Genomic DNA, 26,046 nt, shown 5'->3' on the forward strand with positions numbered 1-26,046 from the left:
GGCAGCGTACGATGAAATCATTTGTCTAATGACTCAAAAGAGCCTGACATATGCAATGCTACAATGTCTTAACTTCCATCTATGCTGAATACAAACCAACATCTATGTCGTAAAATGCATTTCAACACAGCACATACAAAATGGCTGGCTCCCAAGATGAGCATTTCCATACAATACTATAAAAAGGATAACAACCTAAAAAGGTAATTATGACTTAACGACTAGGCAGTCAGAAGAGAGATCTTCAAGAACACCGGTACCAAACGCTAACAAATAAAAACACGCTGCTCTTCGAATCCTGATACTTCGGCTTGTAAGTTGTCAAGGAATATTACACTCAATTCACGTTAGTGTGTAACTTGCAAAGAAATACTATGGTGTGATTGGGTATTTGTAGATGTGGAAAATTTACGCAGCTAAGGAGGGAAAGTAGGCCTATCATGTAGGTTTTATCATGAACAGAAAATGCATCTTTCTTTAAAGGGAACACAAAATCCTAAATCCTCCTTGACAAAGGAAAAATTGAAAGCCAAGAAATATTCTTAAATATTCCAAATGCTGAAAGTGAGAAGAGTCATTCATAAAATTAAGAGATTTAAATTAGGTTTTTATTCATAATTTAATTCAGATTGTGCAAGAGTAAAAAAATAAAGATAACATTTAAAAAGACAAACCGTAATGCTAGTTCTCAACAGAATCAGGGAGCTGTCTCTAGATTGCAGCAGACCATAAATTCTTATAGTCATTTCAGCGCAAACTCACTAAACAGTTCCACTGTTTTCCCTTACAAACCAGTTCTTTAGATCTGAATGATCAGAGCAAATGTAAGTACTCACATAGAAGAAACGGTAACATTACGACAGCTCTATTCATTAATGTGCATACTTAATTCTCATCTCTCCAACACAAATTCGGGGTCTGTGCAGTACAATGTATCTAGAAAGCAAATTAAAAAAAAATGAATGCAAAAAAATTGTTGTGGTCAGTAAGATAAAATTACAACTTCTAAATCAATTCACTGTCTCACAGAACAAAATGCCCATAACTGCAACGGAGTATAGGAACTGTACAGCAGTTAACACACCACCACCCCAACCAGAACCCAAAACTGCAACTGTCCAGATGTGTGGAAGCTCAGAACGTTCTATAATTTTGCTGCCATGTGTTTGACTTTTGTACGGTACAAACCCAACTGTGTGTAGCAGATGGCATAAAAAAAAAGTATTTCTACTACAATTTGTCAGACTCTACCAAGAAAGAGGAGCAGAATGAGCAAAATATTAGTATTTGCTCTAGTATCTAAAATTTCATTTCTCAGGTGTTTTTTTTTCTGAAAAGCTAAGTTATTAAAACCAGTTTGGTATTAAAACAGAGACCTTAACTAACCACAGCTGTTGGATACAGCAAGGCAGTCTGTATGTTTCCCCACCTCAAAATCATTTAAAATATGAGGAGACAAAAATATAAGCTGCTTCCCCCCTCTTTCCGAAAGCCAATGGGGGGAGAAGGGGGGGGGAAGAAGAGGAATCTCTTTTCCTCACAAGGAATGTGGCTGTAATTGAATGTTTGGGGAAACTGGTCCTGCAAGGCTGCAAACATTATCCACTCTCAATGAACTGGTCATTTAAAAATAAAGAGGGGGCAAAGGGGGAGTTTTCCTCTTAACAATCCTCCTCCAGCTTTACTCCCCATCCGTCAGCCTGAGCAAGCAGAGATGACGCAGGCTGCCTTATATAATAGCCTGTGATTTCCTAGACTGCAGGCCTTCCCTTTGTGCTCTGTATACACTTACACACACGCACACACAGATTCACAGCCCCTGGCACCGTGCCAGCACTAACCCTCGTCAGCTGGTTGACTCCATTCACAGAGAGGGGTTGGAGCTGACATGAAAAGAAGGGGGGGGGGGGTGAGCTATTACATCAAGCCATCAGCACTACAGACAAAAGAAATTTTTTTATATACCCAAAATAAGCCTTCCCTTGCAGCTTTAGATCAGGGAGAGTCGTATTTAGTAATTCCACAAGAACACCGCACTATGAACAAGGAACCTGAACAGAGGTGAGGTTTTTTTGGGAGGTAGGGGAGGGAATCAGTCCAACAGCAAACACAAGCAACGGTGCAGTTTTCTCTTTAAATATAATGTAAAAACATTACATTTAACCTTCCAACTCATGTTAAAGGAGAGAAAAAACAGCCATGATAATCCATAAAGAGCCTTTTGTCTGTTAAAAAGGACAGTCTAAAGAATACTTACAGGTACAATATCCTGCTGCCTCCTTTAGTTGTCAAGAAATTAGAGACAGAGAGAAAAGAAGGGGGAAGAGAGACAGAAAGAAGAGAAGACAGAGTGAGAAGGGGGAGGGAGGGAAAGAAAGACAGATTTTTTTTTTATGAGAAGCCCTCTCCGTAGAACATGGGCGGCCCCGCGTGCCATCCCCCTCTAGGGACCTGCAGAAACCCTGTCTCAAAACGGGCACTTCCCTGCCAATCATGCGCTGTACTGTTATATTAAACAAAAGAAAAGGGGGATGCTTACTTTTACCCATGATGCCTAGCGGGGGCAGGGGAAAAAAAACCAGTTGCAGCCGGTTTGTAACCTCAGGACATGGAATTATCTCTTAATTTTTTTAAGTCGTTTGTGGTATAAAAGTCAGTTAGCTGCCTCTCCCCCCCCCTTCAGCAGATTCTGGCATCTTGCCAAACTTTGTCTTCATTCATGAGAGCTCATTTCCTCCAACGCTATTTTAACTGTTTAGTTCCCAAAACAAATTTTAAGGACATTCCATCAATGTGGAGAAGCAATTAATAAAGATGTATCCATAAGAAAGAGAATGCCGATAATCTCATTTGTCTGCATCTCGCCAACACACATGCTTACCTCCCTGGTGTTAGGAGTCAGAGAATAGCTAATGCAGGAAAGATGGGGATTTTTGTAGCATTCCTGAAATCATGGCGTCAGACATCGAGGCATCAGCCCCTCAATTTTTCCCCTCCAATACCAGTAACTTGATTGTAACTGGCATACTCTCTTCCTACAATCAATTTGTTACAGGTGTTTCAGAGGTGATCAGCTACAGCTCTTGTACATGTTCCAGCCAAACCCAGGTAGATCACCATACCAAGATTACTCTACCTTCCATGCATGCCACACCATCAACGGAAATGAAACCACTTCTTCACAGCATCCTCATTGTCTTAACAGCTCTATCCCTGACATGCTCACAATGCATTTCTCTACACACTAGGCTTACGACTGATATTTTGCTGGAGTTTGATAACACACTAAGAAAGTACCCAAAGGTTCCGACCAAGGCATGTTTTTGTAGGAAAGGAGGTGTGCAAAAAAAAAAAAAAAAAAAAAAGTTTATATTCCATCTGGTGTTCATGTAATAGAATAGCCCTTATTCCAATACCTGTGCAGATCAGCAGGGCTTGAAAAAAATGTATCCAATGCTTACTAGTCCAAGTAAACACTCAATTTATTGTTCAGGCCAAAATACCCAAAACCCTCCCCTGACCCCACTGCAAGTCAGTCACTATTACCTAGAGAGAGAGAAAACAGTGCATGTGCTTACCGTACTCGGCAGTATCTCCCAAGAGCAAGGGAAATCAAATCAAGTGGTTTTAAATCTAATCTACCTGCTTTTTCCCCTGAACCCCCTCCATTTGTCTAGTCTAGCTAAGTTGCCCATCTGCAGATGGTCGGACACGTTCAGGCTGTCCATCCCCGGAGTAGGTCTGGTCTCAGATCTTCCCTGACTGGCTGAGCTCAAAGACTCTGGCCTCTTGCTCTCAGTTTTCCTCTACCTCATCCTCCACTGGTCAGCCATCCACTAGAACCCTGGACACCCCAGACCCATAGTAGTTGGGGCCCCATCTGCCCAGTGTCTCCTGCTCATCAGGCCTCCCCATGACTTGACGTCCTAGCAGCAAGATGTTGGGTCCTTCCCTAAAATTTGGGCCTGAAAGCTCATCTTCCACCAGCTGTTTCCTTCCTGACTATATCCCTATGAGGACTAGGTCTTGCCCAATGGACTGGACTCAATACCACTAATCTCTGCTCCCCACAGCAATGTTGGTCCTTTGGAGATGTGGTGTACCATTCTGGTATGCCCAGTCTTGTTTCTCTTGGACTTCTGCTACATACTACATCTAACTCCAGGCTCTGAGCTATTCCTTAGCCCTCTCACTCAGACTTTCGCATACTGCCGGGCGACAGGTGATGGGGGAGACAACAGGGCTGAAGAGCACCACTCAAATGGTATAAGTAGGCACTGCCACACCTGCACTCCTAAAGCAGCCCCAATCACCCAGCCCAATTATGTTTGGGGAGAGTAGGTTTTTCAAGTCCTACGTTGATGCATTACAACTGTGCCAATATAAAGCAATTTCAAACTGCAAATTCCTGCAGCTCTATATAGTACAGCATGTGTACATGACACTTTATAGGTACACAGGAAGGCAAGGTCCTTGCCCCCAGGAGAATTTAAGTCTGGATTATATAGGTGCAATCTAACAACTAAGGATCAGGTGCAAGAGTGGAAGCAGATGGCACTGGAGGCTTGTGAGGAGAAAAGAGAGATTTGACAGAGGAAAAGAAGGTTTGGTTGGTGCAACAGAGATAAGGCAGATCCATTATTAGGGAATGGTGTGAAATTGGTGGTACTGAGGAGTCATGAGAATTTTGTTCATTAGAACAAAAAAACAGCAAAAAAAAAAAAAAATTGCTCAGTAACCATACTGCGGGCTTCCTCCAGCCCAATGAATGCCCATCAGCTCTGGGTCTCTGTACTGAGATCAATTTCAAACACTGCCATGAACTAGAATGAAGTCCTACTAAGATGACAACATTCTACACCCCTATTTGCTGCAAAAATATACTGAACTACTAAGAATGCTCAGCTACCATGAGGCAACCCAATACAAACTAGCTTTTGACAGATGTTCCTAGCAAACATCTGCTGGCAGCTTCAGCCCTTCAAAGCTTATTGTCCTAGAACTGGGTGTGAATTTAGCAACACAAGATAACAACAGGGCATTAATTTATGTTGCATTTACAACAGAGGCCTATGGAAATCTGTCACTATCAGAATACCCAAAAAGTTCAAATATGATGAGGGTGATTACAAACGGATAGTAAATAGCAGACCTTTCTTAAATGTTACCATGAAGACTTCTGAATTCAGACACTCATGCCACATTGTTGGAAGGCGCAAGTCATTAATTCATTTGGTCTAAATGATACATTCACTGTGGCAGATTCTATCTTCAGACATCGGTACCCAATTCCATTGATGTTAAAGAGGCTGAGCATCACATACCTACATAATAGCAGAATTTGGCCCATTATATTTAACTCTTTAGTTACTTGTAATATTGATAAAATATACACTAGTTCTATAGAGAATTAATACTTGTATAGTACTTTACATTTTCAAGGCTATACCTGGACTACCTCACACCTGCAAGAGAGAGAAAATGAGGAACAGACACGTTAAGTGGCTTTCTCCAAGGTCAGTGAGTCAGTAGAAGCGCAAAGAAGAAAACCTAAGAGATCCAACCCCCTGCTCTATCCTCTAGAGAGACTGCTGCTCACACTCCAGTTCATGTGCCTTTGAAAACCAAATCCCCACACCCGCAGAGAGGCTTCTGATCAATTCTCAAAGAAATTCAGCTAATAAGCAAGAGACTTGCTGCACTTTGGAAATTCATATACAGCTTTCATCCAAATATACTGAATGCTTCAGCACTGAGTGCCTAACACACACACACACACACACACACACACACATTATTTAAAATTTGCAAAGCAAATTTTGGGAGCAGTTCATCCATGTTGCCAACACACAGTACTGAGCTTGTGTCCCTATTTCATGTCTTGTCTTTTTTTGTTTCAAGTAAACTTATACAGTAGATAAAATGTTCTGTACAACTTTCATATACAGTATCTCCATATGACCTTAGACCTCACAAGCAAGACTACACTAAGGATATACACATCATCCAACTCTGTTTGTAGTGATCTCTAGAGAAGTTTTCAGCCATTATATTGTGTGTTGGTGCATTTGCTGCCCCAATCTGACCCACTCTAATACGAAACTAAGATACCCTTGTGAGCTTTTGAAGTGTGGCCATGACACCTTGAGACCTTGTTAAGGAATCAGATTCTATTCTAAGCTTTGTACAATACAATTCTTCTAGAAAGCGACAAGGACAACAGCAACTCAGATTTGACCCAGAGATTTAGATTTTGTTAAAAACCACCAAATATTTATGAAAACTGGACTGACTGAATTTTTTAAATAATCCTGGAAATATTTCTAATACAGGCAGTTTTTACAAAAAATCTCCCCTGCATTTACAATCTAGACATTACAGAATTAAAAACCTGAAAGTGAAATCCATCAAGAACGTGAAACGTAATTTTCATCACACAAGCACCATGTAAAAAGTTGTATTTTTAAAGTTTTCCATTTCAATCATTAATGCATTAACACAGGCCAAAGAGTTAAAAACATCTAATGTTTAAATTCGTATGCAGGATTGTTGTAGCTGTGTTGATCCCAGGATATTAGAGACAAGATGGGTAAAGTAATCTTTTACCTACTACTTATCTATTTCAAATGTCCTATATTGGACCAAAGAAGTTCTTCGGTCCAATACCAGTATCTCATTCACCTGGTTTTTCTAATGTTTAAATAGACAATATCCTTTTAATTATATATAAATTTCAACTTATTCTGTTATGAACAGGATTAAAGCTCCTACACAATATTAGACAGCTAAAAACTACAGGTTAACTCACTTCTCTGTACCATCTATTAGAAATGGACTGTTAAATTCTAGTAAAATCTAGTACATTAATGAATGTTTTAGTATTTTCCAAAGCGGATAAAACAGATTACTTCAAAACTTAGTACTACATTCTGTTTGGCAAACACAAATTAAGAATCCAATGTGTCAGTCAAACAGGATGTAAACTGTTTATTGTGTTAATACACAACAGAAATATCTTGTTAAATGGGATGTTTCATTTTTGGTGGCAAGTTACAAAATTACAATAATCAAAGGTTAACAAGAGCACTATAGTAAATTTGGAGATACTTAGTGCATGTAATTAGTACTACATTTAATTTATTTGTGGAACAAGCATAAAAATGACCGACTTACAAATTACATCTTTTACAATATTTTGCATGCAAACCAATCAAACCTGCATGAACTAAGTATCCATTCTTCTAAAAATAAACTATTACACAGTGCACAAATAACCAAGTAATCTAGAATACATAGTTACTATCATGCACTTAATCCATGAGGTGCAGAGAATCTGGTAATTATACTAGAGTTTCCATGCCATTCCAAGCATTGGTACCATCTGAGTTAGCCTTATTAAATAACATGGAACAATTTGGTTTACAAAAAGGGAGAAATATCTAATTAGTCTGTAATTACATAGTAGTTACCATAGAATGATGACCTAATGAGGTCGTTGTTTGGGCCCAACAAGATGTCACCGCTAATTCTTTTCAGGATGTGCGCACTGAAAATGTTACAAACAGCAAGTGATGAAAAGATGCTCAGCTTTAGAAGCAAGGAAAGGAGGTGGCCAAGCAGAGACTATCCGCAAGTGAAGGAGGGATAAATAAATCCTATGGCGCTAAGGAATAAGAGAAATCAAGGCTAAAAAAGGAATTCCAACACAGCTGTCAAGCAGTCTGCACTATGTAGAGTGCTTCATAGTTTTACGGAAGATCCTGAACATCCTTTGTTGTACTGCCTGTGGAAGCAAGGCTTCTTCAAAATGTATTAAGGAAATCTCTCTCCTATGAAGAGTGGAGCTTTCTGAAAGAACCCATCAGCTCAGTGTAGATGGCTTGGCCAAGAACGGTCTCTGATCTACTCAGAGCCAGCATGTTTCTTTAGACATCATGCCCACGGGTTAGTGGCAGAAATTTCTCTTCACTCAAGTGAAGGGTTTTTTTTTGTTTTTTGTTTTTTTTAACTTGCCTTTCACTAGGTTCACAATCTAAGAGTCCCTGTTTGGATTCTAGAAATTCAGGAGCCACCTAGTTAGCAAAGAAGTCCAAGCGAGCTTCCTCTTATACAGGGCTTTGGAGCTGTGCTCTGGCTATGGAGCAAGCTCCAGGCAAAAACCTGCAGCTCCACTGCTCCGGAGCTGCTCCGGGCTCCGCTCCAAAGCCCTGTCTCAACCACTATATCCGATCATATTTACTTGCCAAAGTGTTCGTAACTTTTCCTTTTGGATGCATGCTAAGTTACCATCATCCACTCCTTGGTTGCTCCTACACCAATTCCTACAGAGCACTTTGAGGTTACCCTTGAAGGCCACTAAGAAAATTCAGGTAATGTCAGATGCTACCTGCTTAACTCGCAGTGTTTCTTGCATGGAGTACATCACACACGTGCCCCACAGACTGCACACATTTCCAATTCATTTCCAGGTAATGCCTGCCTTGATCTAACACACACTATACACTTCGGGGTCATGATTAGGTCACAGATTGCCCCTCCTCTCCTCAGGCTTAATTTCAACAGCTGAGATGCTCTTGCTGATTGTCACTAGATGCGTCCATTTGGGAACTGGGTATTCTCAGCTGAGGGCCTTCGGATTTGAAATTCACTCCCAACAGAGCCATGTTTGACCTTCGAGGTTCACCTTCTCACAATAGCCAACACTTTTAAAGCCAGGTGACTAAGTATAAGTGGCCTGGTTTTCAGGAGTGCTAAGAACCCCCAAAGTCAGTGGGAGATAAAAGGTATTCAGCACCTCAGAAAGCTGTGCTGCTTTTACTCAGGTGCCTGAACAGGGATTTAAAAACAAATTTAGGCAGATAGTTTTGCAAGCCACAGGCTTCTGTGGACTGGGTCGGTTGGGAGGGATTCTTTGAGTTGGCATGGTGTCAAGTTCAATTTTAATTCATGTGATTTTACAGTTTGTTTTGAGGTCATCAGGCATATTTTGTAAAATTCAAAGCATCTTGCGTTAAATAAGGTCAGACCACTCATACATCAGTTTCCCCATCATCGTCTCACCTTGGCTTGCTCCAAATCACTGGTTTATTTCTCTACAGGGCAATGAGCATCATCTTCCCAATCCTGGAGCTCCAAGCCAGTAGTTTCTCCTCCATGTGGTAGACAGTAGTGAATAAAAGGTGTTTACCCTTCTGATACACTAGTGTCTAACCCATACCCCTCCACAATCCAGTCTTCTCGTCACCTCATTTCCTGGTCTGCAGTAGTTGGTAGCAATTGGCCCAAAACAGACAGTTTAACAGTATTCGCTATCTTTATACACCAATATTTTTGAAGACGCTTTTTTCTTTCTCTGCATTCCTCATCGGTGTCCAGCTCTTTAAATCACTGCTTTGAGGCCTCTCAGTGATTCAGCAGAAGTGAAAGCCTTTTTTACCAACTGGGGTTGGCGCATATGCTCTGCATCTGCTCCAATCCCCTCCTCTGCCTCCCATCCAAGATCTCTGATGATTTTCTATAACCAGAAGGCAAAAGGTACTGGTAAGAGGTCACTGGACTATTCACTTAAACGTATTTTAGGATCCTTTCCTCTGGATGCTTCTATTTCCACTTATTCAAAGGCCTTTTCGCTACAAGAGTGGTAACAATAGCTGGTTCACTCTTTCCAGAACCTGATGATCTTCAGGTAATCCATGGCTGAGAAATCTCTCCTGAATCATGCTTGCTCTGCTGGGAGGTTAAAGCCCAGAAGTCCTTGCTTTCTCTTCACTTGTGCTTTTTAAAGGATCTTTATATAACTCAAAGGGCCAGTGTCAGTAGTCTATAGTGTGAGAGCCTTCATGTTACCTTTCTTATGAGTTATCGGAGAGTGAAACAGGCAGCTGACCAGAAAGCTAGGAAAGGATGGTATGTATGCAACTGCTTTGAGTTACTGATTTAGATTTATTGGAAATCTATCCAAATTTCACACAAATTAAGATTTGTTGCAGTCACTTTTTCAAAAATGGAATAAATCATAGCATATGTAAGCAATGACAAAACAAGATGTATGGCCCAACTTGGACACTGCACACCAAACCAGAAAGCTGGGCTGATAGCACAGTCCTAAAATAAATGATAAAGGTGGCTAGGGCCTTCATAATATTTGGGACAAGTACCAGACAAATCTATTAAATGTAGCCGGGCAGGACAAGGGTTAAAACAGGCACAGGGAAAATGGCAGCCGGGGGTGAAGGCATACACTGTTGTGTTGAACCTTGTCCTTGGTTGAAGTCTTCTATCCTCTACAGTAGGCGAGACATGGCAGAAGGTTATTTTAACCAAGAAGCATGTTATCAGAAATTATTGTTGACAGAAAGCACAGAACTGACTCTCCCCACAAACAGGATATTTGATGCCATTTGAGACATTCAAATGAGAGGGGAAAATAAGGGAATTAAAATGAAGGCCCAGTTGATTTTTAAACAGTCAATATTTTAATTTTTCTCTCTCCTGCACTTAGTGTGTGTGCGCGCGCACACACACACACAGAAATTTTTAAGAACTTCTTGTTTGGTGGCGTTCTACAAGCAAAACCAGCTACCTGGCAACAGAATATCCGAGCACAAGTTTGTTACTGTTGTAAGAAAAACAGCAAACAAAGCAATTTAAAAGCAACATCCCAAAAACAAAACCTCATATCACCAATACACAGCAACGTGGGCACCATTAAGTTTTCGTGCTACTTCATTCTAGGCGCTCCGTCCACGGTTTGGCTCAGAGGACTGGAAGCGATCTTCTGGTCATCAAGTCCAGTCCTTTGCTATCACTGGCAACCCCGTCATAATCCCATTCATAAATAAGTACTTCCAGGTCCTCTTGAAGCTACCAAGTGTAAATTGGGGAGGCTGAGCTGATGAATACAGGTAAGAGATGTTCCTGTCTTGTTAGGTGGGGGAGGCTACCTCTCATTTACATTTTATTTTTTTGGATAAAGTGCTGTAGTGTCAGCAAAGACACTGGGCATGACCAGGGCCCTGGAGGAGGTCTCAATGACAGCAGGCTCCCCCACTCCAAGAGAAGACATCTTAAACTCAATCTAGCATTTTGTTAGACAATATAAAAAAACTGCAGGGCTGACACAAGATGATCAAGTTTGCCACCATGGGTGGAATGGGCCATTTCTGCTGATCTGTGTTCTCTTAGGATTCTTTGCTTCCCAGTGCAATATTTGAGTGAATTATTTGACCAAGCATTACAAGGACTGCGTGTGTCTTTCAGAGCAGGTTTTTCCATTCTCACAATTGGCAGCAACTACCAACTGCTCTCTGAAGTAGAAGGGTGAGTGATCCGCTTTCCTATATACATGTACCTGGACGCTAAATATGAGTGAGGCAAGAGGCTTCTCAGACCTTGAGAGACTATGCACTGCATATAGTCTGAGGGTTGTAGCTCTATTAGTAAAGGCATATTTGAGAAATGCCTAGCAAGAAACGGTGCATTTAAGGTTTCAAGAGGTCACAGTGATTCCATAATTCAGAGAATTAATCCAACAAGGCTGATGCAGTTGGTTAGAATCCTGCAGGTTAGCCAGTGGGACCATCACACTTTAAGCAATTGGAAAGCCTTTATTTATTTATGTATTATTAAAGCAACGTGGATGAGAACAGTGTCCATTTCATGAGGGCTCATCTGCTCCCCTGTTGCTTATTCTTCACCTTAGGTTTTCCTAGGTTACGAATCTTTCACTTCAGCAGTGCAATGCTCTTCTCTTCCAGACCAGAGATCCTGAAGCACCTTTTCTCCTCTTATTTTAAGTGTGGTTTTGTGGCAGTGTTTTTCTACATTAACAGTCCCCGGTTGCAGTCAGATGATGGTACAGTTTAGGATCAATGCTAAGACATTTGCAGAGGCTTTCAACAGAGGTGGGTCACAGTTTTGCTAGGAAAGGTGAGAGAAACTTTTTTTAAACAGGAAGCCCAAGCTCACATTCAACATAACTTCAAAACATGCTCTGAGCCAATCACAGCACAAGGAAACTGATTATGCAATAACTGGGTGTTACCCCCAAACTAGAGTGGAGCAGAAGAATGGGGATAAACAGGAACAGGGAGCAAAAAGTGTCTCAGTGTAGGTCAAGGACATTTCCATTTCAGAGGAATGGGAAAAACTAAGGAGGAAATTACAACTGGAATACAACCACCTCACACAGACTTGAGGTCAATTTGTGTCTGGCGTTAGCCACCCTGAAGTTATGACGTTTCCCAGTAAATAAAATGCAATTAAGGATTTAATGACTTAAACATGCCCTTGGACTTGTTCATCTCCTCAGCAATTACACTGTAATGCTAAAGGGAGCTCCCCCACCCCACCAGTTGTTCTTAATATCCAAGACAATTTAGATCTCAAATTAAAAAATAATGGACTCTGGTTACTAGTCTGTGTTATGTACCTTACCTGCACAGGAATATTTGTATGACTGTTACCCAATGTAAAAGTTAGTTTACAGCTACGCTATTTCATCGATTCCAAGGCCAGAAGGGATCACTGTCATCATCTAGTAGGACCTCATACTAGAATACAGACCAGAAAACTGCCCCCAAATAATGCCTAGAGCAGATCTTTTAGAAAAGCATTGAATCTTGAATTAAAAACGGTCAGTGATAGTGAATCAACCACAACCTCCTTGGTACGTTGTTCCAGTGGTTAATTACCCTCTTTAAAACATACCTCTTATTTCCAGTCTGAATTTGTATAGCTTCAACTTCCAGTCATTGGACCATTTTAAGCCTCTCTTTACTAGACTGAAGAACCCATTATTAAATATTTGTTTCCCATGTAGATACTTAAACTAATCAAGTCAACACTTAGGCCTAGTCTTCACTTACCGGCTGGTCCGGCGGCACGCCATCGATGTTCTGGGATCGATCCCGGAAGTGCTCACAGTCGGCACCGGTACTCCAGCTCGCCGAGAGGAGTACGCGGCGTCGACGGGGGGAGACTTCCGGCCGCGTCTGGACCGCGGTAAGTCCGGACTAAGGTACTTCGAATTCAGCTACGTTATTAACGTAGCTGAATTTGCGTACCTTAGTCCGAAGTCCGGACTAAGTGGGCACCAGGCCTTAACCTCCCTTTATTAAACTAAGTAGATTGAGCTCTTTGTGCATCTCACTATAAGGCTTGTTTTCTAATCCTTTAATCATTCTTGTGGCTCTTCTCTGAACCCTCTCCAATTTATCAGCATCTTTCCTGGATTGCCGACACCAGAACTGGACACAGAAGTCCAGCAGCAGTCGTCGATCCCTTGAGGTTGAGGATGATCTTTCACAGGTTTTATTTTTCATGGGTCCTTTGGTGACAGAGGAGTCTGATCCTTGAGCCACAGGCTCGTTGGCAGATGGTGTTGGAAAACAGGGTTGGCCCCTGATTGCTGTGTGGCGGTTGTCTTTCCTGGTGTTTTTCTGTGACCAGAGCAAGGCGATTTTCCTCAGAAGTGGACGTTCCCTCTCTGACAAGTCTTCGCCAGTTATCTTATCCTGGGCTGCTGTCTCCCAGTGTGTGGTGTCGATGCCACATCTTGAAGTTTATGTTGAGGGTATCTTTGAAGCATTTCTTTTGGCCCCACCAGAACTGGACACAGAATTCCAGCAGCAGTCACACGAGTGCCAAATACAGAGGTAAAATAATCTCTCTGCTCCTACTCAAGATTCCCGTTTATGCATCTAAGGACTACATTAGCCCTTTTGTCCACAGTGTCACTCTAGGAGCTCATATTCAGTAGATTATCCACCATGACCCTCAAATCTTTTTCAGTCACTGTTTTCCAAAAGTTTCCCATCCTGTAACTTTGGCCAACATTCTTTATCCCTAAAGGTATGCATTCACACTGAGCCATGTTAAAACCCATATCGTTTGCTTGTGCCCAGGTTACCAAGGCTCCAGATCACGATCAGTGATCTGTCCTCTGCATTATTTACCACTCCCCCAATGTGTGCATCACCTGCAACTGACCCCCACGGGACGCCTCACCACAGAGAGAGGAGCTGCTGGTGTCCAGTGGTTACAGAAAACAGCTGAATCACAGGAACCAGTAAAGTCCAAGGCTGAAGTGTAGAATGAGTCATTAGCACCAGCTCCTGTGAGGTGCCAACTGCCCGTCTCAACCTGTGGCTCTTTAGGCCAGTTCAGGGGAGGATGGGGAGCAGAGGTCAGTAAAACACATGAAATCATATGAAAAGAAAAAAACCACACAAAGGGAAGTTAGAGAGAAACTAGACAGAAAGCAAGGAGTCACAGCATTGCCTGCCAGGACACGGTGTGAGGGGAGCCCATCCATCAACCCATCACAAGGTGGGGGCTCCAACACCCCCACAGGATGGTCAGGAACCACCATCTGACGCTCAGCACTTTGCGGGACCAGTCCCTCAGTGATCTCTAGTGAGGGCCTGGACCTCCCATTGTTGCTTTAACCCAGTTTCCCACTTGAGCAGACAGAGTCCAAACCTCACGGAAACATTCAACCTTAACAAAACCACTGAAGTACGTTAAGACTAAGTTAGATGGATAGAAAATCAGAAACTGACATTTTGTTAAAGCAGTTCTAAAAGACTATCCCAGAATCTCCTATTTCAAGATCAAGGTATTGTAATAGATACACACCCTCTCATGTGCTCTTGCTGTATGTCTTAGAGGGCTACTAAATAGACAGTGTTACATTAAACTAAGCAGAATTCTAGAGAAGATGCCCCTGAATTCAAAGCAGAGATACTCCAGTGACTGTATCTGTGCATATTTCAGTGCCCCATTCTTCCATACTGCTGCTAGTTTGTTGAAAATTGTTGTGAAGATTGACACAATAAGCTATTGAAATACCAATTCAGAATCACATTGCACTGGTAGGTATTTAAAACTGTCAAGTCTCCAAGATTAAATTAGAATTAGGGACTTTAACAAGCAAGTAAGTTAACAAATGATTCATTGGGTGGCAGGGGGAGGAGGGGAGAGAGGAGAATGCATTAGATTTGGACTTATTCAACAACAAGGGACTATTACTAAGCAACCATTTTGAAACTCCCTGAAAGTCTGCATCTGTCTGATTTCCTTTCACTCAAGATTTCCTTTTACAAACAAAATCTGAAGATAACTATCTCTGGCTTGTTACAAATGTATTCAAGAAACTCACATGCATAGCCACACCTCACATTAAATCAGAACTGTAACAAATTTGTTTAGCAAACAGACAATATATTTTCAAATGCAGGCGTAATCATCTTCACCTGCACATATAACAAGCTACCCCCAATACATTAGAGTCCCAGGGTGCCTCAGTGAATATTACCAGACTCTGTTTAAAAAGAGAAGACAACTTAAAGTTGAGAGTAAGTCAGCTATTCTGATCTAAACACAAGCCTATGGAGGATACAACCCCACCACCCGAAAGCCATGCAGAGCACTTTTATTTAGCCATATAACAAAAACAAAGGGAATTTGGTTCAAACATACCGTATTGTTACTCCTTACAGAATGTCACTTAAGATTTCCCAATGGCTTAAAGACCAAATTACTTATAGTATTAAGGTTAAGAGGTGTAACTTTTTCACAAATCCTTTTAATCCATTAGGTAACAGGACAGAAAACTGCCAGAATTTACAATGGGAATGGGAAGTGTAATATTCCAGAGATTTCACATACATTCGATTAAACAGTTTCTTAAATTTTATGGACCTGCTTTGCCTCTGGATACATGTACACAACATCCATTGACTTTAAAAGGGAAAGCAAAAAGACAAGATTTCCAAATAATAAAAACACAAATAATGTCAGTTTTAAATGGCAAAGTGAAAGGAAACCTGAACCCTCCAAAACATTATGATCACCATAACACGCGTGTCTTACCGTACTCACACATGCCCTCCTACAAACTCACTGGCAAATAGTTTCAGTCTCTGAAAGGGTGAGTTAAATCTAAGTGAATTTTATTCTAGTCAAACAGTAAATCTGCTGCAGAAAGAAAAAAATGAAGACCCACTGCAGTGAAACAAGTTTTATAATTTATTAAAGTTAATTATTTTTCCTCAAACAGTATTAGGCAGTGAGGGGAAGCAAAAAGAAGAAAACTGTTAAACCAAGCGCTAGTCAGCAGTAAAAATCTTGTCTCCTGAAGAATTTGAAGTTATCCATCGCACTTAATGGCCCCCACACTCCTTGAATGTAGCATTCAATACCACCAGCCTATTGCATTGTACAATCTCACGATGACTCCTCACACAGAAAATGCCCATGCAAAGATGTTAATGAGAAAAACTTATGTTAAATAGTTTTTTGGGGGGAAAGTTTAGATTTTAGGCAAGAACGGTTTTTAACCATGGCAAGTACATGCCCCCTTGCCTCACAGCAGTGCCAAGGTTACTGGAGTCGAGTTCTCTATTCAAGTTATTTCCTTGTGGGAAAAGATTGACAAAAGGTATTCTGGAGTGGACAAAGGAGAGAAGGGGGTCACAAGGCAGCACAAATCAAGCAGATTATTTTACCAACACAGATTCAAGGAGTGCTTATGTTTTTACTCCTTTTCTTTGGAGTCTTGGTTTAATCATCATTTCTTACGATTTGTCTGTTGGGAAAAGGGCAGGTGCTCCTATCTGCTCCCACCCTAAAATAAAGAATTACAAGGAATTTCAAAGCTTCCGTGTCACCCCAGACTTGGGCCAACTGGGATTCAGACACATTTGGGTTTGTCTCCACAGGCTAGCACAGGGGTCGGCAACCTTTCAGAAGTGGTGTGCCGAGTCTTTATTCACTTTAAGGTTTCGCATGCCAGTAATACATTTTAACGTTTTTAGAAGGTCTCTTTCTAGGTCTATAATATATAACTAAACTATTGCTGTATGTAAAGTAAATAAAATTTTAAAAATGTTTATGAAGCTTCATTTAAAATTAAATTAAAATGCAGAGTCCCCCGGACTGGTGGCCAGGACCTGGGCAGTGTGAGTGCCACTGAAAATCAGCTCGCGTGCCGCCTTTGGCACGCGTGCCATAGGTTGCCTACCCCTGGGCTAGCATATCCATCTGAGAACAGACTTCACAGCTCAAACATTCTTCCACCTACCAGTCCAAAGGAGTTGTGAGACTAAAGCTGAAATTAGAAGGTCTGCTTGTTGATTAATCCTGTTCTCTCTCTTTGGAAGGTCACATATATCCTTCCCCTCTTCATCCACTTCAGCGCTCCAAAAGGCTAATAGTTGGACAGAGTAAGCCATCACCTGAGATAGACAGCATGGAGAGAGGGCTTTTTTCTATTCCCTTCCTACTATCAACTTGCAGTCCCTCCTCTTTGGAAATAAAGATATTGCAATAAATTTCAGTGACATTTATCTAGATGTTGCTATGGGACCACTTATGACACTGCAACAGTGAGATTGTCTCATGAAACCTGAGGCCTCAGATCCCTGCATGCACATGGAGACCCAGTGAGTTCAACTGAATTCCAAATGAGCACAGGCCTACATGGATCAGAAAGTGGTATGAGGGCCTAAAACATGCATTCTTTGGATTAAAGGAGAGGACATCATCCATTAAAGTCTTCAGGCCAACTGTGAGTTTTTCACAGTTAATATAAACAAGTGTCCCTCTCCTCTGTTGTGGCTGTGCTTAAGACCCAGACAAGCAGCAGGAAACTGACCAACTGCCCGCACCAGGGGAAACACTGAAGCCAACCATATGCAAACTGAAAAAAAAGAATTCCAGGCCTCTCCAATCTCTTTTAGATATAGTAATTTTGGCTTCTGCTTTTAGCAAGTGTAGAGAGACTTTTCAGACAGATGTAGAATTTTTAGACTGGCTCTGTCTCTTAAAAACCTCAGTCAGTTATTTCATAATATTGGCTTTTATTTCTGGCTTTGAGATACCTCAATAGCTGAATGAAAACACCACAGATTAACTTGGACCAAGTGCACTATTTCATGCTTTATCTGCACATACTGAAAAATGTAGGCGCTTTAGTCTAATTATTAAATATTTAATATGGCATGATAGAGATGAGAAGGCAAATGAGGAATAATGGGTAGTTCTCATTTTCCTGAATGGCAGATAAGACTCTGGCTGGACACATTCTGCCAGAAGGAATGAGGCCTTTCCATTCTCTCGATAAGGCCTTGGGAGACTGAGGTCTGGTGCCCATTCACCTACAACAGATAGGGTGCCACAGATGAGACCTGATCAAGCACCCAGACGGCGCCATCTCCAGTGTCTAGGTCTCTGCCGAAGCATCCTCACCAGGTTTAAAGGCATTCAGGGTGGGCTTTGCCATTCTGTGCTTGTCTGTATTTTGCTCTATATTTTGGAATTATATCATTCCACTGAGGTTTGTTATAGAATCTCAACGTGCCCATTTGAGAGTTAACTGTGTTCACACAATTCATTTAGTGATACAAATTCTAGCCTATATTAGTTACCGCAAGTCTGTTCCCTTGGTACACAGAGTTCAAAAGTCTAAACCCAGAAGAAATAAGTTTGGGGACAGAGAATGGAACAAACTGCCTCTCTCCTCAGTAGCAGAAAGGGGAGTGCAGGCATGCATACCACACAAAACAGAGTATTGGTTTATCACCATTTAATACACTTTAAAAATTCCCCCAGTACCCTTCATATTATTTCTACACAGTCTCCTTTCTATCACTGTTGAACTATCCATTACATTATTTCAGCATGCATGCATTACAGAGGTAGTTCGCTTGAAACCCTGAATATTTGTTCCTAAAGATGTTCAGAACAGGACATGTCCACAATGGCTCTCAGCCGTTTTAACATAGCTACTGGCCCAGTTATTGACATGTAGCTCTGACAATAAGCATGCTGCTCAGAGAAATCACACACCAGCAGTATCTTATGCCACCTACGTACAGCACAATATATTTGCATATTGAACAGAATGACGTTTGCCTTTTTAAAAAAAGTCATGACAATTTTACACAGGAAAGGAACTGCCAGGATGATACCAACTGCTGTGATGAAAACCAACAAAAGCAAGGAAATGTATAGTTAAGGGTGAAATCTACCACATCTCCTCCAATACCTCTGCACACAATGGGGCATCTTCCACTCCTTCCTTAGCGCTCCCCGTGGTGCTGAGTACTGGTGGAGATACAGTTCATTTAATCCCTAACTGAGAATTCCTTTGGCTTTCATTTTCTGTTGCAGCCTTGATGTTCTTTTAATGTATTTTTCCCCCTTGTGACTCTTTCAGTCATCCTGCAAGATACTTCAACTTTAAAGAACGAGACAGGTCCCATGGACACTGTGAATGAGGACTACTGTTAGAACTGGACTGGGATTGCTGTCTCAAGTCATTTAATAAGGTTTACCCCCAAAACTGTGCCAACTCCCACAAATGAGGTAAGTAGAGAGGATCCTAACTTATACACAAACTACTAAACCATTTAGCCACCACCTAACTGACCATACCAGTTAACACTGTAAACTTTAAATATTTCAATGAAAAATAAAGCAAAATGGATGTGGCTGCCCAGAGATTCTAGACCCAGCCTTATGATTGATAGACAATGGTCATATTGACTCAAGTTGCTAAGCTGGCGTGGAAAAAGGCCCCTAAGGTTCTTTAGATTCCTCTGCAGTTCTAAAATTAGAGTGAAGAATTGTTTAGACCGAAGCTTTGTAAAGTATTCTTTTAGCACTCTCATATTTATATGGGATTGAATTTCCAAATGCTGATCTTAACTCTTATTCAGGAAGATTTCAGCCATATTCTGGATACTGCTTTGTGAATAGCCAGTTTAATGCTCTCTTGTTTTAAGCTGACTAGATTTTAAGGTTTGCACTGTTGTAGCCAGATTGGTCCCAGGATATGAGAGAGACAAGGTAAGTGAGGTAGCATTTTTTATTGAACCAACTTCTGTTGGTGGAGAAGACAAGCTTTCATACTTCACAGAGCTCTTCAGACCCTAAGGTCTGGAAGCAGTGGCATTAGATGAAACAGTCATTGGAAGGCTGGAAGCAGTAGAAATGAGAGCCCTTCTGAAGATAGCAGGCGTAAAGGAGAATTAAGTGGAAATGAAAGCAGGCTTTGAAGTCAGGATATAGGATTGGCTGCCATCAAATGTAGAAGACAAACAGATGACAAGAAAATAATGCAGACTCAAACAAGGTCAGTCAGACCTAGAGACCGACCACCAACTAGATGTCAGGAAACTACACGGGGGCACGACCAGGCTGGGCTTAGCGGAGGACAAACCATGGACAGGACAGAATGGCACTGCAGTACTGCTCCCCATGTCTGGAAAGATGCTTTGGGATGAGAAGTAGTAGGAGGCACAGGACCAAGAGTGCCTTCAAAGGGTTATTTACTACATGAGGAAGACACTAAGACTGCAGCAAAGGTTCTTACTGAACCTTCCAGCATCACAACTACACCTGTAAGCAGGCCTCCCTCCTCCCCTCAATAACCTCCTAGTATCCACATCACACTAAAGATCCCAACCTTACAAACACACAACTTTAATAACGTAAGTAGTCTCATTGAAGTTAATAGACCTTCTATGAGTAAAGAGGTACACAGGACTGGGGTCTAGACATACACAACATGACAACGCCGATACAACCTGTATCCCCGGCCTCATTAACAGAGAAAAGTACTGTATTTGTCAAAGTCAAATCCACTGTACTTATAACACAGCAGTGTCTGAAGTCCACATTTCCAAGAAGAGAGTGTTAAAACGCATTTCCCAGCTCATGCATCCACCACACAAGTAACACCTTTGGGTATATTCTATTAAGTTTGGAATGTGGGGGTGAGGGGGAGTTAGTATTGCCCTGGGTTATTTTTAAATAACTAGAAAGCACCAGAACTACCACGAGGTACACAGCTCTGTTTTAGGTTAGCTAAACATTATGTTCATTAATCTCCACAGCATAAGAAAAAGAAACATTCCAATTCCACGTCCCTAAAGATTTTCTACCTTCTATGCAAGAGATGGAATGGAGGCTGGAAGATTTGCTGTCTCAGTGGGCCACCAGCATCTCTCCGGAAATGAAGTTTTTGTTGCTCCTGGCCCAGACTCACTGAGAGTTGAAACCTTACTCTCCTGCTTCCACTGTGTCAAAAGTAAGAAGGTGGGGGCAGGAGTTCAATTACACCAGACACTCAGGGAGAGAAAGAAGAGAGAAGCCCAGGCCAGCAGCAGTAAAAACAGCTTTCCTGTAGAGGCATCACTGCTCCGGAAATAGTGTTGTCACTGTAAAAATATGGCAGCCCACCCCAATAGCACTAGAGCACGCTGCACAAGTTTGGATGAACTGAGAACGCTACTACTGCATGCTGTCCGATTCCACAGCAATACCTTGGCAAGCTCCAAATGCAAGACTCAGATTCTTACATTATACTGATTAGGAACTGAAGTATTTCAGACTCTACACATTGTACAAGGGCTTTAAGATGCCGTTTTCAAAATAATGATGTTCCTTAAGGGAAAAAAAATACATTTTTTTTTAAAACACTACTCAGATAAGCATGGCAACTCCACTTCTTCAAGCAGGCACATATTATGCCAAGACTGGCTGCTCTTTCACTATATTTAGGCCTTTTTTGCCTCCTGGAAAACATGCCAGTGTTGCTGACACCAGCACAGCTCCATGCATTTTCACTCATGTTCCTTGCAGAACTCCTTTCAATAGGTTCAGACAACACAGTGGTTAAAATGCTAGTGATCACCTGGAACCATCTCCTAACTGCTTTGGCACTAACAATAGTGAGACATTCTCAGAATAGAGTCAGTATAGAAATAGCCATACTGAACTACCCCATTCTTCCAGTGTTACAGAAATTGACTCTCCAGCTCTCTGACTGCCTCATCTCACACTTGTCAAACAATAAAAGGTTTGGTGTGTGCTGGCAAGGAGCAAATTCATCAAGATTTTTTTTTTAATTGCCAAATTATCCCCAACTATTATGCTGATGTTTAAAACTGATTAGAAGTAACAACTTACAGTTACACAGATAATAGTGAATGCAAGAAATATGGGAAACAATACATTTTATTTTCTGAGAGCCATTGTTTGGTATATCACACCGAGCAGATGTAAACTAAGAACATTTGTAGAATGGAAATACATCATCCTGCACGTTTCAAAAGGCTACCCCGTGCAGATACATTATACATGCAAGAGAAATTATTCAGAATGAAATGCCAACCCTCTTACATTGGGCTTCTCGGAACTAACCTGAGACAAAGGAGCAAACATACAAGATAGGATTGTTTCTTATATTGTTTTTGATGTAACCAGGAATCTGTACATTCTACAGGGAGATTGCTGGAAGTGTTCTGAGAGTTATAATATTAAAAGGAGCCAATGGAACGCATGCTCTTCATGTGCACATACACAAGTACCAGCAAGGTTTTGACACAAGAAAATGTACTGTAGGTACGTGCAAAAGTAGAAGTTTCTTATGCATTTTAGAGGGGTTTAGCCAATGCTATAAAACTGCAACTCCATGTGGCACTGTCTGATAGGTTGAATTTTTGTGAGCAAGAGGTGGATGGCTTTACACTGGGATTAGATTTATAGCCAGGGGTGGTGGTTTTTTTCCTTCAACAGAAACATTTTGCTGTTGTGCCTCAATATGAACATGATGCAGAGCTTCAAGTTTAATATTTATTATATAAGAGCAGCTTTAAATGGCACCTTGCAACTCCTAAAGTAGAACAGTACTTTAGGAACAGATGTCTTTTTTTTATTAATGTATGAAAAAGTCCATCCTCTGCTGGGCTGTTGGAAGCATGAACTTTTAAAAACAAAAGACATTTTGACAGTGGTTACAATTTAAACATTTCTCTTCATCCAGTGGCAGGGAGCCCCATGACTTAGGCTGGCCCAAGGTTCATACTTCAGTCAGGATACAACACAACAGAGTTTTTCCCACCAGCCTGGGAGCAGAGGGGCTACTTTCTAGACAAAGGTTTGCATTTTTCCCAAACTGGGCTTCTAAAAAGAAACACGTTCAAAGTCTTAACCTAGCCTGCTACACTGTAAACGTCCACCTCACCCAATAAACAAATGAGAGGAAAAACAAAGGGAACAGTAAGGGTAGGGTTTATTTTAAAAAAACTTCAGTTTTTTAAACTGCAAAGCAGATTAAAGAAATCAAGAGAATGCATCCAGAAAATACACTTCCTTAACCCTGCGCATTTTCTAAATAGCTCATCTCAAGCACCATGTCTCCTCTCCAGCAGAAAACATTGGCTTAGATACAAAAAGGCAGACAAGACACTTCCAAGAGCACCTAAATGTAATTCATTCGGTTAATCATGTATCCTCCTGCCACTCCTAACAGTGTTTAAGTGGAGACATGAAGAGTCTCAGCTCTTTTGTTTGAGTAGCCTAGAGCCTAACAAAAAAACAGTTGTTCCAAGTCAAATATCAGAATTCACAGATACCATTTAGACAGCTAAACAGGAAGTCAGACCATACTAGGTAAAGGCAAACCACAGTACCACAAAGATGGATGCTCCCTGTCAGCTGCATGTCATTTCAGTTTCACACAACCATGTGATCAGGAAAGCAGAGAGGCAGAGGCTCCACCTGGTTCTGAAGGCCTTGGCTAGTCAGAAACCAGGTCATCAGTCCAAAGAGATCTTCTGAGCACCTAGGGCCTCTCAGTCAGCCAGGAGACCAAGGAATGCAATCAACCCCAAACATGTGCTTAAATCAAAGCTCATACACAAAAAGGTTTCCTTTACACAGCAGTCCAGGACAGGATCTCAACTGTGCTAGGTGAACCACATTTACACACGTTGTCGCTATAGTTTTGACCTGAGGGTGGACAGGGCCCAAGCACCTTTGTTCCTATGGTACGTGCAGCACCCTTTACCACTTGGCTAAAAGAAGCTCAAGTAGTCTATCAATCAACATCAACACTTCCAGGAAGATGCTTGATGACAGAGGACACTGTCCATTTAAAACAAAACATGCTATTCACATGTGCAGAACATAGAAGGCAGAACTGTCTTGGATAAATAGGGTTTCCAGGGGAGGGGAGCCTTCCCAACGCACCCAGACTGATAAAGAGCTTGGTCAGTCCTTTACTCCATGCACACTTAGAGGATAGAATAGACTCATTGGCCTGCAATCAGCCATGTATGATCCTTAAAAATCTGTTTGTCCGCTCTAAATGCTTGTTTGTTGCAGCCACCCTCCAGAACTGCTGCAAAACAAGAGTCAACCTCCCACATAATCTTCAACAAGGGCACAGTCCCCCACCCACCCGAACTCCCCACTCCACCCCCAGCCTGTCAGTATCCAAGCGAGGCGCTACAAATTCCCTTTTGGGGGTATGCTAAGCAAGTAGAACGCAAAACTGCAGATCACTAAGCCAGCATTTATATGATGCCTCTTCCTCCCGTTTTCTTCTAAATTCCCCCTCCCCGCAACACCACCACTCCTACTGCTCAAACCCTCAAAACCAAGACTTGAAGTTTTAGACTGGTTGCACAGGAAGGGCAACAGTGTGATTTGAAATTGCTTGCAAATAAAATGTCCTCTCCTAGGGAATCAGGTAAGGAGCTGTACCATTACCACACACATTTCCAAAGCCCAGGATGGGAATTTCCTGGGAAGGGGAAGTCTTCCAGGGCTTTCTAAAAATCTAGACTGAGACGGCCTCTGAAGCCAAGAGCTCAGTGCGCCCTCCCTGTTGTGAAGCTGCCCCTGCCCCAAACAGGAAACATGAGCATGGCCATTGCTGCTCATACCACCCACAGGGGAGGCAGTAATGCCTGGGCAGGGGAGGAGAAAAGGCAGTTACTGGGCTCTCTGTTCAACGCACCACATGACAGCATGTGTCTGGAGGTGTTCTTGGCAAACGATGTTCTCCCTTCCCACTTCCAATGTGGGGAAACAGCACGAGGAGGGGGGGATGGTGGAAGTGTCAGGCAGAAGAACCTAGATTTCCAAGGAGGGGGCGGATTTCCAGAGACACCCCACACACAGACACACACAGGAGAGCACAGGAAGGCCAAAAGGAAACGCAACGGGAGGGAGGGAGGGAGAGAAAAATGACGATTGTTCCCCAAGACCCACAGTGCGGGACAGCAGGAGAATGACCCCCCCCTCGCTCTCCCGGGGGAGGGGCTCACACACCCGCACCCCACTGGGGAGGCGCCATGGCAACAGCACGGGAAGGGGCCACCGCCCCGACCCCGCTGCGGGGGAGGGGATCCCGCCCAGGGGTGCGGGGGGGGGGGTGCTCCCGCTCCATGCCCCGCCCAGGGAGCAGCCCGCCCCCTCCCCCGCATGAGCCAGACATCACCCCCGCCCCGCCCCCTCCCGAGCCCCCCCCGCCCCGCCCCGCCAGGGAGCCCCGCCCCCCGCCTTCTCCTTCAGAATCCAGCGCCTGCCCCTCCCCCCAGGGCGGCCCGGCCCGGCCTAACCGCCCCCCGGCCCGGCCCGGCCCGGCCCGCCGCGCCGCGCGCTCCCCCGGGGGGGGGGGAGAGGCTGGGCCGCCCCCCCCCGAGCCGGCCCCGCTCCCGCTCCGCCCCCGCCCCGCTCACCTCGGCCGGCAGCGGCGGCCCCGCTCGCTCCCCTCAGGCCGGGCCGGGCGGGCGGAGCAGACGCTGCGCCGCAGACACTAGCGGCAGCCGGCACCACCACAAACAATGATGCTGATTGGGCCGCGGCCCCGCCGCACCGGCTCCGCCTCCCGACCTGAGCAACGACGCCCATTGGTCGGGCCGACAGACCGACGGAAGCCTAGACCAATCGAAGCGGAGGTTACACCTCGACGCCCGCCCTGTCGCTCCCACTGGCTGAGGGCATCGTTGATTGGCGTAGGCCGCGACCACTGGGCGGCGGCCAAAGCGCCCCGTGGGGCGCCTTTAATGGGTCCCTTAGCCTGGACATCCGGGTATCCTGTGGCCCTATTATATGTCGGCGGGCAAAAAGCAAACTTGGCCCTACTCGGAAGTTTTGGGCCACGGCGGCCACCGTACTTCTGTTACCCCAATTCTCCTCCTCTCCTTAATCCCTCTCCCCCACTGTACCGTTGGGGGGGTGGGAGGGGAC

The 26,046-nt window shown here is 43.0% G+C and overlaps 1 protein-coding gene across 6 annotated transcripts in view; it reads right to left on the reverse strand.

The window, feature by feature from the left end:
- The window catches only part of GATAD2B (GATA zinc finger domain containing 2B), a 78,849-nt gene extending 53,159 nt beyond the window's left edge, over positions 1 to 25,690 (reverse strand). For 2 of the 6 annotated variants that reach the window (XM_065574050.1, XM_065574049.1), the window contains exon 1: positions 25,536 to 25,690. Coding sequence is in view for 4 of the 6 variants with exons in the window: in XM_065574046.1 (XP_065430118.1) it covers positions 886 to 896 (11 nt within the window). In the remaining 2 variants the exon portion in view is untranslated. Of the gene's footprint in view, positions 1 to 836; positions 937 to 2,257; positions 2,443 to 24,811; positions 24,928 to 25,535 lie in introns of those variants that run through there. The other 4 variants (XM_065574046.1, XM_065574048.1, XM_065574047.1 and 1 more) reach the window with 4 other exon arrangements.
- Between the last annotated feature and the right edge of the window lie 356 nt (positions 25,691 to 26,046).

Source organism: Chrysemys picta, chromosome 20 (genome assembly GCF_011386835.1).
Source record: "Chrysemys picta bellii isolate R12L10 chromosome 20, ASM1138683v2, whole genome shotgun sequence".
Classification (NCBI taxonomy): domain Eukaryota; kingdom Metazoa; phylum Chordata; order Testudines; family Emydidae; genus Chrysemys; species Chrysemys picta.